This window comes from Bos taurus, chromosome 10 (assembly GCF_002263795.3).
Source record: "Bos taurus isolate L1 Dominette 01449 registration number 42190680 breed Hereford chromosome 10, ARS-UCD2.0, whole genome shotgun sequence".
In the NCBI taxonomy this organism is placed as follows: Eukaryota; Metazoa; Chordata; class Mammalia; order Artiodactyla; family Bovidae; genus Bos; species Bos taurus.
Window position 1 is genome coordinate 101,722,636 of NC_037337.1, and position 17,470 is coordinate 101,740,105.

Consider the following 17,470-nt stretch of genomic DNA (forward strand, 5'->3'; position numbering starts at 1 on the left):
TGACCCCAGAGGCCCGAGGCCCCCGCGACGCCGCGGCTGGGGCCCGGCTGCACCGCGGACCCAGCGGGGAAGCACTTGCAGCTCCAGCGGACCGAGGCCCCGCGTCCCAGCCGTCGGCGGCCCGAGAAGCGACTGTCGAGGCGCCGGGGATCGCGGGAACCCGCTCCTCGTCAGCCCGCGAGGCCCGCAGACCCCGTCTCTGGGGGCGGGCCCGGGGCTTGTCCTGAGGACGCCCCACGCGCCCCGCCCCCCCGCACCCGGAGCGGGGCCGGGCGCCAGGGGGCACGGCGGCGCACCCTCGGGCCCCGCAGAAGCGGGCTCAGCCCCGGGAGGGCGGGGGGGCGGCGGCGGACCAAAAAGCGGATTTGAAACCGCGCGTCAGGGCGGACGTGGCAGCTAGCGCGGTCCACGCGGCGGCCCCGGGAGCCGCGCGGCCGGAGGCGATGGGTGAGGCGGTGGCCGCGCGGCCCGGGGCGGGCTGAGCGCGCGGCCGCGCCCCACCTCCCTGGGAGCCCCGGCGACGATCGGCCCGGGGCCGGGCCATGGCCGGCCGGGGCTGCGGCGGCGACTGCGGGCCGGGCCGAGCGAACGAGGACAACGCGCGCTTCCTGCTGCTCGGCGCGCTCCTGGCGCTCTACCTGCTGGGCGGCGCCGCCGTCTTCTCGGCGCTGGAGCGGCCGCACGAGCGCCAGGCCCGGCAGCGCTGGGAGGAGCGCCTGGCCGGCTTCGGCCGCCGCCACAACCTGAGCCGCGACGCGCTGCGCGGCTTCCTCCGCCACTTCGAGGAGGCCGCGGCCGCCGGCGTCCGCGTGGACGGCGCGCGCCCGCGCTGGGACTTCCCCGGCGCCTTCTACTTCGTGGGCACCGTCGTGTCCACCATCGGTGAGTGCGCCCCGGGGGGCGGCGGGCGGGCCCCGCGCTTCCCGGCCCCGCGTCCAGCCGGCCCCGCGTCCAGCCACCCCCGCGCCCGGCCGGGCGGCGCAGGTGGGACCCGCTGAGGCACCAACAGGTGACGGGCCCTCCTTGCTGTTTGCGGCGAGGTCCGCGGACCAGCTGCGGCAGAGTCACCTGGAGCTTGTTCTAAACGCAGTCCCAGCCCCTTCGGGACCCTGGAGTCAGAATCTGCGGGTTCAGAAAATCCCCAGGGGATTTGAATGATCCTCAATCGGAGACGACTTCCCTGGTGGCTCAGATGGTAAAACGTCTGCTTACAATGCGGGAGACCTGGGTTCAATCCCTGGGTCGGGAAGATCTCCTGGAGAAGGAAATGGCAACCCACTCCAGTATTCTTGGCTTGAGAATCCCATGGATGGAGGAGCCTGGCAGGCTACAGTCCATGGGGTCACAAAGAGTCGGACACAACTGAGCGACTTCACTCACTCAATTGGAGACACTCTGTAATGGGAGATGCTCAGTCTAGTTAAGGAAGCTGAGCTTGAGTTCATGGAATATTAAGGAGAACGCTTACAGATCGGGACTAGGAACCTACATTTATTAAATGAGTTCAGTTCAGTCGCTCAGCCGTGTCCGACTCTTTACGACCCCATGAACCACAGCACGACAGGCTTCCCTGTCCATCACCAACTCCCGGAGTCCACCCAAACCCATGTCTATTGAGTCGGTGATGCCATCCAACCATCTCATCCTCTGTCGTCCCCTTCTCCTGCCCTCAATCTTTCCCAGCATCAGGGTGTTTTCTAGTGAGTCAGTTCTTCGCATCAGGTGGCCAAAGTATTGGAGTTTCAGCTTCAGCATCAGTCCTTCCAATGAATATTCAGGACTGATTTCCTTTAGGATGGACTGGTCGGATCTCCTTGCAATCCAAGGGACTCAATGAAATGAGTTAGTGCCTTGCATAAAGCACTGGTTTGAGGGGGAGACACGTTTTAAAAAGGCTGACCATGACTTCCTACTTAACACAGAGAAAATAAATATGAGTTTGGAGGTAAGGAGGCGAAAGTGCTAATGAAGATGGAAATTGTTTTCTATCAGGAAGAAGCTGGTTGGGGTCTGCAGAAGGGACCTATGGGCTGAACCAGTTAGTGCTGGCCTGATTGGGGTCTGGAGACAAAAAGTACTTCACACTCTGGAAGAGGAGAGGATTGCTTCCAGGGCCCAGTGACCTGTATGGAGTAGTGGAAACAGAGCTAGGAAGGTCTTCTGGCCGATGGGGTGAGGGAGGGAGCTTTACTGCGGAGCTGGAGCTGAACTAGAGGCAGTTGGGAGCTAGTGAGAGTTTCTGAGCGAGAGGCATAAGGCTCCCATCTCTTACACCTTTATTACCAGCAGGAGGAAAAAGGGTGGGGGTCTTTGCACTCCGAGGGCTTGCTCACCCTTGAATGTAATGAGTGATAAGGGGTTTTGGGGAAGATGCTGCACAAATTTTGAAGAAAGCAGAGGTCTGGAGTGGAGGAGGGGCTTTGAAAGGCTTCCCAGAAGCAGAGTGGCGCAGGGCTGGCTGCTGGAACCCCAGGAGCGCCAGCAGGGCTTCCAGGGGCTCGGGGGTGCCCTGCTGCTGTGGCTCCGAGCTGCCAGAGAGCTTGTCCAAGAGGCGGGTGATACAACGAACTTCCCCGATGCTCCCACTCAGGGTTGTCTTAGGCAGACATTCTGCCAGGAGAAAACATTCTGCACTGAGTGTAACAGATCAGCCTCGGGCCTGGTTAGTCAGGGAAGACTGCCTGGGTTCGTCTAGAAGCCCAGGGCCTCAGCCGGTGAGCAGGAGGCCAGGAGGAGAGGACCCGCGTGGTTACAGACCGGACCTGCGTGGTTACAGACCCGACCCGCGTGGTTACGGACCCGTGGGCTCCGCCAGAAGTCTGTGCGCGCTAAACCGCTTCAGTCCAGCTGTGAGACCCCTTGGGCTGCAGCATGCCAGGCTCCTCTGTCCATGGGAGTCTCCAGGCCAGAACACTGGAGTGGGTTATACAGGAGATGTAAGACATGCAGGTTCGATCCCTGGGTAGGAAAGATCCCCTGGAGGAGGGAATGGTAACCCAGACCAGTATTCTTGCCTGGAGACTCCCGTGGACAGAGGAGCCTGGCGGACTACAATCCGTGGGGTCAGGAAGAGTCAGACTCGACTGAGTGACTGACAGCCAGTTGGTGGGAGATTTCAGTCCTCCCCACCCTCTCCACAGCCACCCGTTTGCACTTCCCATGGACACAGAGGTCGGAAGGAGCAGAATGGGAGTAGACCGGTGAACACCAAGGCCAGGGAACCTCGGGCGTTGTGGATGGGTGGGCGTGTGAGCTCACCTGGGGCGCAAATGGAGCACCGTAGCCGCGGGACAGGAGGACACTGGACCGAGTGTGGAGTCGGGGCTCTCCATCCTGCCTGTGACCGGGGCCGGTTTAACATCCGGAGCCCCGTCCTTCTCTGAATCATCTGTAGGTGCCCATGTTGGTATCTGGCATGTTGTAGCTGTTGAGTAAATATTAGTCCTGTCTCCTTCCCATACTCTTTCCCGAAGGCTGCCCCTCTGAAAGGTTCTTGTAAAGGATAATGAGCTCATATAATTAATTGTTCTTTAAAAAGTACAAAGCACTATGTAAGTATGGGTTTATTTTTACTTTCTCATTTCTCACGTTTCCTTAAATCGTTTCATTAATTGCTGATGGAATAATGGTGCTTGCTGTCCTTTCCCGGGGCACATTAGGCACGCCCTGTGATTGTCATGTGAGGATGTGATGCAGCCAGCTGCATAAATTAATCGCAATTTTAATCAACATGATTCATATGGTGTGATTATTCCTATTTTATAGATGAGGAAACGGAAGCTTCGTGTTCTTTGTAAAGAAGAGAAAACCTTCTGTAATGACTCCGCCTAAAATTAACCATTGTTGACATTTTGTACATTACATGTTTTAACTGAAGTCTAGTTGATTTACAATGCCGTGTTAGTTTTAGATGTACAGCAAAGTGATTCAGGTATACACACGTAATACCTATTTTTTTCAGATTCTTTCCCCTTATAGGTTGTTGCAATGTATTGAACATTGTTTTCTGTACAATAGGTCCTTGTTAGTTGGTGCCTTTTTTCTGTTCTTTTTTCCCCATGGACACACATGTACATACATATTTTTCTAAATTTGTATCATGTTCTATAAACCATTTATGTCGTGTATTTTAACTGTAGTATTACATGACGGGTTTTTCTTCTAAAAATTAGTGCCATATGCTTTACCATGCAAAGATGTTGACGTAACGATAACAAGAAAGCTTACAGCAGAATAATCATAAAATGTAAGTAAACTTTAGAACTAGGAAACAATAACAGAAATATGGAAAGCAACTGGATCTAAGAAATTTCCAGAGGGGAGCTCCATCTTATCTTGAGTTCCCTCGGATGTAGACTCTGAGCAAAGAATCGGTGCAAGCAGTTTCCCGGCAGATTCAAGAGACACGGGGAGGTGAGGGAGGAACCGATACAGGAAAGGGAAGTCCATCACTGCAGGGTGTGCCGTGAGGCAGAAGCCAGAGCGGGCAGCTGATGCTCAATCCCAGGTTGGAAGCTGTGGGGATCAGCGCAAAGCTCACGAACCAGACTCACCCCAGGTAAGGGAGCTGGGGCATTTATACACCCACGCCCATCAGAAACTGGTCAAAAGCTGCTTAGAGGATGCAGGGAAGCCCAAAAAAGTAATTCCCAGATACTTCTGGCCTGATTGTCCCTGGACAGCCCAAGAGTAGCCTTCTGATAAGATATAGGCACTGGCCATTTGAAATCAGGCCAGTGCGCCCAGAACTGGTTAAAGGAGATCCCAGGCGCGTGGACTGAGTGTCACCAATGACTATTTAGGCTTCGAATGTGGCTGCATGTACTGTGGCAGAGTCATGACCCCCACTGGCATTCTGATGAGAAAAAAGGAAGCATAAACCTTTTCCCAGTACGCAATCCCAGTATGATGCTGAAGCTGAAGCTCCAGTTGATGCAAAGAGCTGACTCATTGGAAAAGACCCTGATGCTGGGAAAGATTGAGGGCAAGAAGAGAAGCGGGTGACAGAGGATGAGATGGCTGGATGGCATCACCGACTCGATGGACATGAGTTTGAGTAAATTCCAGGAGTTGGTGATGGACAGGAAGGCTTGGCATGCTACAGTCCATGGGGTCACAAAGAGTCGGACACAGCTTAGCAACTGCAAAACAGCAACAATCCTCAAAAATGTTTCCCCCTTGGCATTTCATATGGGAAACATTACATAGGACGTGGATGATGCTCATAAACAGTATTTTCCTGTTGAGGATTTCATGAAACTGCTGTCTGAGACCTTTTTAAATTTTTTTTTTTCTGATATGGACCATTTTAAAGTCTTTATTGAATTTGTTACAATATTGCCTCTGTTTTATGTTTGGCTTCTTGGCCCCAAGGCATGGGGGATCTTAACTTCCGGACAAGGGATCCAACCCACACCCCCTGCTTTGGAAGGCGAAGGTCCAACCACTGGACCACCAGGGAGGTCCCTAATTGATTAAAAGTCTTCGATTTAGAAGTCAGAGCAGTGGCTTTTCCTGGAAGTTATATAGAGGGAAACACTGATCACAAGTTAAGTGTTTGTTTGAAATTATGCAGAGATTCATAAATATGTATTATGAAGTTGTTAACCATTAAAAAAAAAAGTGAGAGCAGAGTGAAAAACAATTTGACAGTTTCTCAAAACTTTAAACATAGAACTTCACATGACATTCCCCTAAAAGAATTGAAAGCAGAAACTCAAACAGATACAGGAACCCCTCAAAGCCGTCGTGAGTCCAGTTCCAGACCACCGCAGTAAAGCGAGTGTCGCAATAAAGCGACCTCTTGCCTCCCTCGTGCGTGCGAAATTTGTGATTATGCTGTACTGTAGTCTATTAAGTGTGCAATAGCATTATGTCTAAAAAAAGTATACACTTTAATTTAAAAATGCCTTATAGCGAGGAAGTACTAACCATCACTTGAGCCTTCAGTGAGTCAGTCTTTTTACAGTAGTAACATCAGGGTCTGCTGACTACAGCCCACCGGAGCAAATATAACAATAAAGAAAAAGTGTGAAATACTGCAAGAATTACCAAAACGGAGCACAGAGATGTGAAGTGAGCAAATGCTGCTGGAAATACGGCATCTGCAGACTTCCTCGTCACAGGGTTGTCACAAACCTTCAATTTGTGAAAAACCCAATACCGTGAAGCACAATAAAGCAAAGAGCAGGGGAAAGAGGTCTGCCTGAATTTGCACACCAGTGTTCACTGAGGCGCTGCCACAAGAGCCAACAGGTGGAACCAGCCCGAGTGTCCAGCATCAGACGAATGGATTAAAAATGTGCACGCCTACAGTGCAGTGTTCCTCAGCTATAAAAAGGAATGAGGTTGTGGTGTTTGCTGCCACATGGATAGACCTTGAAAACATACTGCGTGAAATACACCAGACACAGAAGGACAAATATAATTCCACTTACATGAGGTGCCGAGGATAGGCACTCTTCATAGGGATGAAAAGCAGAAAAGAGACCACCAGGAGCCGAGGGAAGAAAGGAAGGCTTGTTTAATGAAATTTTTGTGGGGAATAATAAAGAAAGTTTTGGCTGTAAATAGTGGGGATAGTTATGTAACAGTCTGAATACGTTTAATACCAGTGAATTGTGCACTTATGAACGGGTGAAATGACAGATGTTCTGTATATTTCACCACAGTGCGGAAAGTCAGATCAGAATATTAAAACGCATCTCAGGGATGTTGGTTCTGAAAGAGGCTGGTGAGCAGCCCTGAAGCAAGAATGAGCTTGAAGTGCAGCTGGAGAAGTAGGTGACCAGTGTAACCTGTGGGTGAGCCTCTGTAAGTGCCCTTTCACTCAGGCAGGCATCTGTTAGGCGTTTGCTTCTGTGCTTGCCTGTGTATTTATAACTCAGCTTTTGTCCACAAAGGAGATGAGATCATTTGCAAACTGATATGGTCAGGGTAGGCTTAAAGCCTTGGGCTACTCCATAATCTCTGTTCAGTTCAGTTCAGTCGCTCAGTCATGTCTGACTCTCTGCTACCCCATGGACTGCAGCACGCCAGGCCTCCCTGTCCATCACCAGCTCCTGGAGTTTACCCAAACTCATGTCCATTGAGTTGGTGATGCCATCCAACCATCTCATCCTCTGTCGTCCCCTTCTCCTGCCTTCAGTCTTTCCCAGCATCACGGTCTTTTCAAGTAAGTCAGCTCTTCACATCAGGTGGCCAGAGTATTGGAGTTTCAGCTCCAACATCAGTCCTTCCAATGAACACCCAGGACTGATATCCTTTAGGATGGGCTGGTTGGATCTCCTTGCAGCCCAAGGGACTCTCAGTAGCTTAATATGATAAGAGATTACGTCTTACCACCCCAGAGTGCATTGTGGGCGAGGGGCCTCCCCAGGACAGTTGTCTGCTGGGTTGGCCCGGTGTTCCAGGCTTCTTTTAGCTTCTGGCTGATGTTCATCAGCTGATGTCCCCAGGACTGCTGAGGAAGGGGCAGGAAGGGCTGAGGAGTGGGGCACTGGCAGTGAACGGCCACTGCCTGGTGGAACAGGCCACCTCCACGTGTGTTTCATTGACCACATCGAGCACCTGGAGAACCACACCTCTCCCGAGAGCCCAGAGTGGGCAAAGCTCGATCCTGGTGAACACACGGACGCCTACCAGACGTGTGCACAGTGTGCTAGAAATGGATCCGAGTGGATTTAAGACTGGGAGGGGGTGAGGAAACCCGAGTGGAATAGAACAGTTAAGCCGCAAAGTGTTAATACACAGAAAGATGTGTCAGGAGGGCCTACGCGATTGTCAAAAACGAGCCCCAGAGCTGCCTGTGAGTTTTCCAGTTGTTGAAAGAGGCAAGGACAGCCATTAAATGATTGCTTTTACTCAGTCTGACTGCTTAGAAAACACCCACCTCTTCTTAAGTGTGAATAACAATGTCTTCTATAGACTGTCATGAAAAGGACAAGATAATACAATGAGTGATTTTCCCCACAGCGTCTCCGCCATCATCGTGAAAGGGAAGCCTGTGCGCCTGCGTGGACAGCTAGGCTCGGGGCACAGCGCGGGGCACGGCGCAGCTCAGCACAAGCCCCTCTTGCCCAGGCGCAGGGCGGCGCAGGGCCGCGCCCGATTCCCAGCGGTGGATTCTGCACTGGCGTCGCCGTCCATGAGAACTCCTCCGCGGGGACGGTGGTGCTTGTCTCAGCGCAGGTTTAGGGCCCGCTTTCAGAGCTCCTGGTGCCCTTTGAGAAACTCCCCTGGGTGGCTCTCAGTCGGCAGCGCGTGGAGTGCGCTTAGGGCATGTGTGATAGGAGCTGGGCTAGGGTTGGAAAGGGAGACCACCCTGGACGATTCAAAATTAGGGATTTCCCTGGTGGCTCAGATGGTAAAGTCAGTACCACAGTGCGAGAGACCCGGGTTTGCGTTGGGTCGGGAAGACCCTCTGGAGAAGGAAATGGCACCCCACTCCAGTATTCTTGCCTGGAAAATCCCATGGATGGAGGATCCTGGTAGGCTACACTCCATGGAGTCGCAGAGTCGGACACAACTGAGCGTCTTCACTTCACTTTCACTTCGAGGATTCTTGCTATTCAAAGAGTGGTCCTGGAATCAGCAGGACGGGCATCACCTTGGACCTTGCTAGGAATACAGAGTCTCAGGCCTGCCCCAGACCAGCTGAGTTAGAACCTACTGGGAGGTCACGTGTGTAAGTGCAAGTAAATTTATACTTCTCTGTCTGACTTATTTCACTAAGTATAATGTTTTCAGAGTTCAACCATGGTGTAGCATGCATCACAGTTTCATTCCTTTCTATGGCTGAATAGCATTCCATTGTGGGAGAAGGCAGTGGCACCCCACTCCAGTACTCTTGCCTGGAAACTCCCATGGATGGAGGAGTCTGGTGAGCTGCAGTCCATGGGGTCACTAAGAGTCAGACATAACTGAGCGACCTCACTTTGACTTTTCACTTTCATGCATTGGAGAAGGAAATGGCAACCCCCTCCAGTGTTCTTGCCTGGAGAATCCCAGGGACGGGGAAGCCTGGTGGGCTGCCGTCTATGGGGTCCCACAGAGTCGGACATGACTGAAGTGACTTAGCAGCAGCAGCGTTCCATTGTATGCATGAACATTTTGTTTATCCTTTCCTCTGTTCACAGACACTTGGGTTGGTTCTTCCTTGTGGTAAATCATAACCATGTTAAATTTTGAGAACTCTGGAGTCTAGAAGGCTGCTGACAAGGTGGGCCCCTCCCTGAGCTTCAGGACTTAGACCAGCTGCTGGAGGGGCTGGAATGGAGAGGAGGTGAGACCTGCACCAGCGGGTGGTCAGGAGGTGAGGAGCAGTCATACAGAGCAGCTCTGTGGATGTGGGGTGTGCTGGCCTTGGACTGAGAGCGTGGCTGTGGCTTGTGTGGGTCTGGGACGCCCAGCCCCACCTCAGTGGGAGGCCACTCAGTGTGGTGACCAGACTCATTGCTTTATAATGTTGTGTTGATTTCTGCCGTACAGCAACGCCCATCAGTCATCATTATACATATATCTCCTCCCTCTCAAGCCTCCCTCGGTAACCCCCCATCCCAAGCCTCCAGGTTGATGACCAGATTTTCAACAACAGTTGTACTCATTGTAACTAGACAGAGATAATTATTCTGGTGCCCTCTGTGTGTCCTGGACGTGGCTCATGATTAGCGCCGTGTAATGTATTCTAGAGGGCCTTCCCAAGTGGCTCAGTGGTAAGGAGTTCGCTTGCCGATGCAGGAGTTGAGGGTTCAATCCCTGGGTCAGGAAGATTTCCTAGAGGAGGGCATGGCAACCCACTCCAGTGTTCTTTCTTGGAGAAAATCCCATGGACAGAGGAGCCTGGCGGCCAGTCCACAGGATCACAAAGAGTCGGATACGACGGAGCAGCCAACACTCATTTGCCATACAACCACTGTAACACGAGCAGATTGTTGTACCAATAGGTAAAAATTAATCTCATCATGGTAAGAATTTCTTTGATCCGTATTAAAGTTGATTAATTAAAAAATATATATGTATTTATTTGGCCGCCCTGGGTCTCAGTTGCGACATGCAGGGTCTCCGGTCTTCATCGCTGCCTGTGGGATCCAGTTCCCCGACCAGGGGTCAAACCAGGCCCCCTGCACTGAGAACGTGGGGGCTTAGCCCTGGACTGCCAGGGAGTCCCATCTTCAGCAGCGTCTTCATTTTTGGAGTTCCCTTAAGTATCTGTTTGTGCAGGACACTTGATCACCAAGAAGGTGACTCTGACACGGTCACTGCCTCCTTGCACGCCCTCTAATATCTAAGACGAGTTGGAGGCAGTTACACTTTCCTGACTCTTCTGATTCTAGTGACTGCGCATACGTGTTGTCATCCATAAGGCTGTACTGTTATTTCTTCCCCTTTCTTTTTACAGCATTTCCTATTCCCTTTCCCAAGAATTTTATATGTTTAATTAATGTAGAATAGTTTATTTAGCCATCCTTAAATTGTTGGATTTGGGGGTTAAATGTGATTTTTATTTTTCAGTCTTGTGTTTAATAAAAATTATGAAATTTATTGAGGGCTTACCATAGGTTATACCTCTCTAAATATGTTAATTCTTGGGACAACCCCGTCAGGGTAGGTGCTGTTAGTGTTCTCAGGTTGCAGACCAGGATGTGAGCCTCAGAGAGCCTCCAGGCAGTGTCTGAAGCCCCCAGTGGAAGTGGTGCGGGCTGTCCCTTTAGAACCTGCACTTTGACCCACCACTTCTTTGCCGTTTCCTCCTCTGGGGTCCTTGTGGGAAGAATTGCCAGTTAAAGAGGTCACAACCCCTTTTTTCAGTGTGATGGCCCTTAGGTGACCTGGGATCATAGAAGAAGACAGAGATGATCTGTTTAGCAGACTCTCAGGATGGTAAAAGGTTTGGGTGGAATTCTCCAGGCAAGAATTCTGGAGTGGGTTGCCATTCCCTTCTGCGGAGGGATCTTTCTGACCCAGGGATCGAACTTGTGTCTCCCACATCGCAGGCAGAATCTTTACCGTCTGAGCCACCAGTGAAGCTCTACCCTCCTTTATTTTTTCTGCCTGCCTCCCAGGAATCCATTTAAACAGAGCCTGTACCTTTGATTGGAACATTTGATCATTCTCAAAGTTGCAGCCTTCTTCCCGTCACATAACTAATGTGCCTAGAATCTGGCTGCCCCCAGAATTTTTCTCTCCAGTTTGGACATATTTGATCCCATAAGCAACTTCCTGACTCTGCCTGTGAGCAGAGTATCGGCACCAAAGCTGTCTGTGTCTTGGGTCTTCCCTAGTATTAAGCATCTGATGAATCAGATTGACCTTAGAGACCAGCCAGGGAACTGGTTTTCAAACTATGTTCCAAGAATCCTGGGATTCTCTATGCTGTCTAAGGGCCGTCTTGCAAGCCCAGGGGTACACATCAAGGTCTTATCTCTGTTGTATGTATTTACTTACATGGGTTCAAAGTAATTATCCTATTCTGCTACCTTTTTTATGACTCTTTTTTGGAATGTAGAAAAGATTTTTATATACTCACATACACTCATGTTTCATGATGAGAATTGCCTGGCTGGATGAAGCACAAGCTAGAATCAAGATTGCTGGGAGAAATATCAACAACCTCAGAAATTCAGGTGACACCACCCTTATGGCAGAAAGCAAAGAAGAACTAAAGAGCCTCTTGATGAAGGTGAAAGAGGAGAGTGAAAAAGCTGGCTTAAAACTTAACTTTCAAAAAACTAAGATCATGGCTTCTGGTCCCATCACCTTGTGCAAATAGATGGGGAAATAGTGGAAACAGTGACAGACTTTTATTTTCTTGGGTTCCAAAATCACTGCAGATGGTGACTGCCACTATGAAATTAAAAGATGCTTGCTCTTTGGAAGAAAAGCTATGACAGACTTAGACAGTGTATTAAAAAGCATAGGCATCACTTTGCCAACAAATGTCTGTCTAGTCAAAGCTATGGTTTTTCCAGTAGTCATGAATGGATGTGAGAGTTGGATCGTAAAGAAGGCTGAGTGCCAAAAAAATTGATGCTTTTGAACTGTGGTGTTGGAGAAGACTCTTGAGAGTCCCTGGGACTGCAAGGAGATCCAACCAGTCCATCCTAAAGGAAATCAACCCTGAATATTCATTGGAAGGATTGATGCTGAAGCTTCTGTACTTTGGCTGCCTGATGCGAAGAGCCAACTCATTAAAAAAGACCCTGATGCTGGGAAAGATTGAAGGCAGGAGGAGAAGGGGACGACAGAGGATGAGATGGTTGGATGGCATCACCGACTCAATGGACATGAGTTTGAGTAAACTCCAGGAGTTGGTGATGGACAGGGAGGCCTGCGGAGAAGGCAATGGCACCCCACTCCAGTACTCTTGCCTGTTTCCAGGCAAGAAATCCCATGGACGGAGGAGCCTCGTGGGCTGCAGTCCATGTGGTCGCTAAGAGTCAGACACGACTGAGTGACTTCACTTTCACTTTCATGCATTGGAGAAGGAAATGGCAACCCACTCCAGTGTTCTTGCCTGGAGAATCCCAGGGGCGGCGGAGCCTGGTGGGCTGCCGTCTATGGGGTCGCACAGAGTCGAACACGACTGAAGCGACTTAGCAGCAGCAGAAGGGAGGCCTGGTGTGCTGCAGTCCATGGGGTCACTGAACAACAAATACACTCATTTTGACTGACATTTTCTTCTATATTTTTTCATAAATGTGAGTCCTCTCCATGGTTGAGATAAATATCCTCACCCATTCTTTGGTTCTAACTCATCACAATGTTATTCAAAAGGGCTTTTTAAAAAATGTTTCTGTATGGTTGGCTATATAATTATGCTTTATTTCTAAAAGTATCACATAATGATTTGAGAATGTGCATTTTCCAGAGTTCTGTTTTTTTTTTCACTTGACTGTTTCTTTACATCCTGGTATCTGTATATATCTCAGCTGGGTTTTTTTATGTTACAGAATTTTGGAGCAGGAGGGACATAATCCCCACCCTCTAAACATAGTAAAAAAAAAAAAAATATATATATATATATATATACACAACGTTGTGTGTCTGAGGACATATACATTCAGTGTTATTGATTTCATCACTTGAGTAGCTTTAAATTCTGTTAATACTTTTGTTTATCTCTTAATGCTTTATATGCTAACATCTATTTTTAAACTGTTGCCTCAGCACACCAGGCTTCCCTGTCCTTTACCCAGAGCTCGCTCAAACTCACGTCCATCAAGTCGGTGATGCCATCCAGCTATCTAATCCTCTGTCGTCCCCTTCTCCTCCTGCCCCCAATCCCTCCCAGCATCAGGGTCTTTTCCAATGAGTCAGCTCTTCACATCAGGTGGCCGAACTATTGGAGCTTCAGTTTCAGCATCAGTCTTTCTAGTGAACATTCAGGACTGATCTCCTTTAGAATGGACTGGCTGGATCTCCTTGCAGTCCAAGGGACTCTCAAGAGTCTTCTCCAACACCACAGTTCAAAAGCATCAATTCTTCAACACTCAGCTTTCTTTACAGTCCAACTCTCACATCCACACATGACCACTGGAAAAACCGTAGCCTTGACTAGACGGACCTTTGTCAACAATGTGTTGTCTTTGCTTTTTAATGCGCTATCTAGGTTTGTCATAGCTTTCCTTCCAAGGACCAAGTGTCTTAAACGCTTACATTTAATTAAATTCCTGCATTTAATCTTAGCAGAGACTTGCTGACTTTTAGAACATCTCTCTAGTTGTAATTTTGAAAGTAAGCCACTTAATTTTTTAATTTCCCATTTTTGTATATGTGCTGCTGAAGCGAGCACTAATTTCCCATTTTTGAATTGAAGTATAGTTGATTTACAGTGTTGTAGTTTCTGGCACAGCAAAATGCTTCAGGCATGCATGCATATATTCTTTTTCATCTTCTTTCCATTACAATTTATTACAGGGTATTGAGTGTCGTTCCCTGTGCTATCCAGTAGAAACTTGTTTAATACATTTTTATACTCGTTGACAGTTTAAAATATTTCTCTAGGGGAGTCGGCACATTTAACATTTGCTCTCGTTTGCATTGTCTTTTTCTCTGTCTCATTTTCTATTCACTTTTCAACTCTATGCCTTCTATTACAGTAGACTGCGTGTCCTTTTTGTCATTTTAAGTGCAATCAGAATAAAATCTTACCTAAATTATCTGAGGATAAAAGCGATTTCTGCCTTCATTTTTTATGTTTTTCTATAAAACTGAGGCTTCTTTCTCTGAACGATAGAGTCTTGCGTCTTTGGTTTCAGCCCCATTTTCTCTAACCCCCTTGTCTCGCCAACTCCTCGATGTATCTTGTTCTCTGGAACAGAATATAAACTTTAAAAAATTACACTTTTGCACCTACGAACCTGCCTTGAATCATCACATCTAATAACTGATGACGACACATCCGCTCCGTTACCCCCTCTAGTGATTTCTAGCGCTTTTCTTTATTTGTACTTTCTTCTTCATTTCAGTTGTTCTTTCTTTTCATGCCTCTAGACCTTTGAGCTTTGATCAATAATTTACTTATTACCATTGCATTTTCTCAAGCCTTGCTTCCGCTTTCAAACAGAAAGTAGATGCCAGATGATTAACCTTGGAGAGAACGGCTTTCCTACGTGGTCTGAAAATAGTGTTCCATTTAGCGCCGGGGAAGGGCGAGGAAAGGAAGGAAGCAGTCGCTCGGCGCCGGCTGCTTCTGCGCGCGTGCGCCCTGCTTCTCGTACGTCTATCGTTGCAGCGTTGCAGCCGCTTGTATTAGCACTTCAGTCTTGAGGTTGGATTGCTCCTGTCGTACTGTTTCTTTGTCTCAGATATTAAAAAGGAAAAGAAGATGACAAATGCAGAATCAGCCACAGTCTGTGTTATAGCAGAAAACCCCAATAACAGTGGCCTCATCGCATAGAGGTTTGCGTTTCCTGCCTCGTGAGAAGTCCAGTGGTCTGCGTTTTAGCCCTGGGAGAATAGTCCACGAGGCCACCGGTGTCCCGGCGCCGTCTTTCTGTCCTGCTCAGGCAGGCTTAGACGGCAGCGCTCTCCTCCTGCTCACAAAATTGTTGCTGCGGCTCCGGGCCTTGTGACTGCCACCAAGGCAGAAGGAGAGAGATGAAAAGGCAGAAAGCGTGTGCCAGCGAGTCAGTCCCTGGCCGAGAGTTTGCCTGGAAGTCTCCGCTTCTGTTTACATCTCCTTGGCCAGAATCCTGTCAGATTGCCCGGGCGCCATCTGCACGGAGGCTGGTCGCTAACGTGAACACAGTTACGGTTCCTTTATTAAGACAGAAGGGAAGGACAGTGTTGTGCGGCAACAGCGCTGTGTAGGAAACTGTTTTCTTAGGGTTTGTTCAGACGATCCTGCGGGGGGCGGGGGGGGGGGGGGAGGGGGTTGTTTTGGCTTTTCAGTCTTGAGGTTATTATTCTCTACTTGGATATTCCTTTTTTTTTTGGTCTATGAACTACTTTTCCTTTGTTTTCATCTATTTGCTTAACTCCATAGTTCAGGTGTGAGTCTCCATTTATCTTCCAGCTCATTAATTCTTTTCTCCACTGTCTGATGACTGTCTCTAACGATGTTTTCAGAAGCTGTTTATTAAGGACCTGCTATTAAGCATCGGTCTAAACACTGTCAGTTCTTCTTTGCGATTCTCCTACTGTCTTTATTATCATCAGATAGTTCTTCATTTATAATTCTTTTTTTAAACATCCTCAGGGCTTAATCTGTTTTATAATTGGAAGTTTGCACCTTGGATCCCTTTCGTTCATTTCACTGCACCCCACCCCCGCCTTTGGCAGCTTCTCTGTATCATGAGTTAAGGTGCTGGGTTTGTTTTTTTAAAGAGATTCTGTATATAAATGACATCATACAGGATTTGTCTGTCCCTCTCGATCCGTCCATGTTGTCACAATGGTAGCATTTCCTACTTTCTTTCTTTTTTTGGCCACATCACGTGTCATACGGGATCTTAGTTCCCTGAGCAGGGATCAAACCTGTGACCCGTGCAGTTAAGCGTGGCGTCTTAACCAGTGAACAGCCAAGGAAGCCCTCCTTTTTAGAACATGTGTGACTAGTATTCCATTACATATACCACGACTTCTTTATCCGTTCTCCCGCTGACGGACGCTTAGGTTGTTCCCGAGGCCTGGCTGTTGTAAGTGACAGTACAGAGAACATGCGATTGCGGCATCTTTTCAAGTTAATGATTTCATTTCCTTTCTTTTCCTGTTTCAACTTACTTTGTTGTTTGTGCTTTCGGTGTCACATATGAGAAACCGTCGCCTAATCCAGTGTCACAGAGATTTGTGCCTGTGTTTTCTTCTGAGAGTTTTGTAGTTTGGCTCTTGCATCAAGGTTGTAGATCTGTTTTGAACCCGTTGTTGTGCACGTTATGAGACAAGGGTCCAGCTTAAGTGTTTCCGTGCAGCGTCCAGCCCCAGCAGCGTTTGTTGAGAAGACTATACTCTCCCTCATTGAATAGCTTTGACTCCCTGGTGAAAAATCAGTTGAATTTTCAGTTGAATTCATCAACCCCATGAATGTGAGGGTTGATTTCTGAACTCTCAGTTCTGTCCCACTGATCTCCATGTGTGTCCTCAGCAAGCTCCACACTGCCGGGGCTACTATAACTTTGTGGTTAATTGTGAAATCAGGAAGTGTGAGTCCTCCAGGGTTGTTGTTCTTCTTCAGAATTGTTTTGGCTATTACGGGTGCCTTGAACTTTCGTGTGCATTTTAAGATCAGCTTGTCAGTTTCTGCAAAGAAGGCTTGTGTTGGCTCTGTACATCAACTAGGGGAATATTGTGATTTTTAAAATATTATGTGTTATAATCCATGACGTGTCTTTTCATTTATTTGGATCCTTTAATCTCTTTCAATAATGACTTCTCTGGTGGCTCAGATGGTAAAGCATCTATCTACAGTGCGGGAGACCCGGGTTCAATCCCTGGGTTGGGAAGATCTCCTGGAGAAGGGAATGGCACCCCACTCCAGTATTCTTGCCTGGAAAATCCCATGGACAGAGGAGCCTGGTAGGCGACAGTCCATGGGGTCGCAAAGAGTCAGACACGACTGAGCGACTTCACTTTCCTTTCCTTTCCTTTAATCTCTTTCAATAATGTTCTGTTGTTTTCAAGTATCACTGTAAGGAGGCTAGACATTTGGATGGGAAAAGAATTCCATCTTTGTGTTCACTGACCTCTGACTGAGCAGCCTCTAGGATTTCCTTCAGTGGAGAGTGTAGAGAACCGCTCAGAGGCAGAACGAGTAGCCCCTGCAGCTTTGTCACCAGCAGAAATCAGCGATGGGTTGTTCTCACCTAAGCATGTGGCACACGCCAGCGTGCCAGCCCTTCGACACACTGCAGACTTAGGGTGGTTGTTAGACCTGTTCTTGTTATCTACTCTTATAGTAAGGTTGCTCACATACTGTATCATGGGACGCCCTGATGGCTCAGCGGGTAGAGAATCTACCTGCAATGCAGGA

General features: G+C 48.7%; 1 protein-coding gene across 1 annotated transcript in view; it reads left to right on the forward strand.

Annotated features, from left to right (window-relative positions):
* Positions 1-286: 286 nt before the first annotated feature.
* KCNK13 (potassium two pore domain channel subfamily K member 13) overlaps positions 287-17,470 on the forward strand; it is a 105,600-nt gene continuing 88,416 nt past the window's right edge. Inside the window, exon 1 of the mRNA XM_024998163.2 lies at positions 287-882. Coding sequence (XP_024853931.1) covers positions 543-882 — 340 coding nt within the window. The 5' untranslated portion in view covers positions 287-542. The remainder of the gene's footprint in view (positions 883-17,470) is intronic.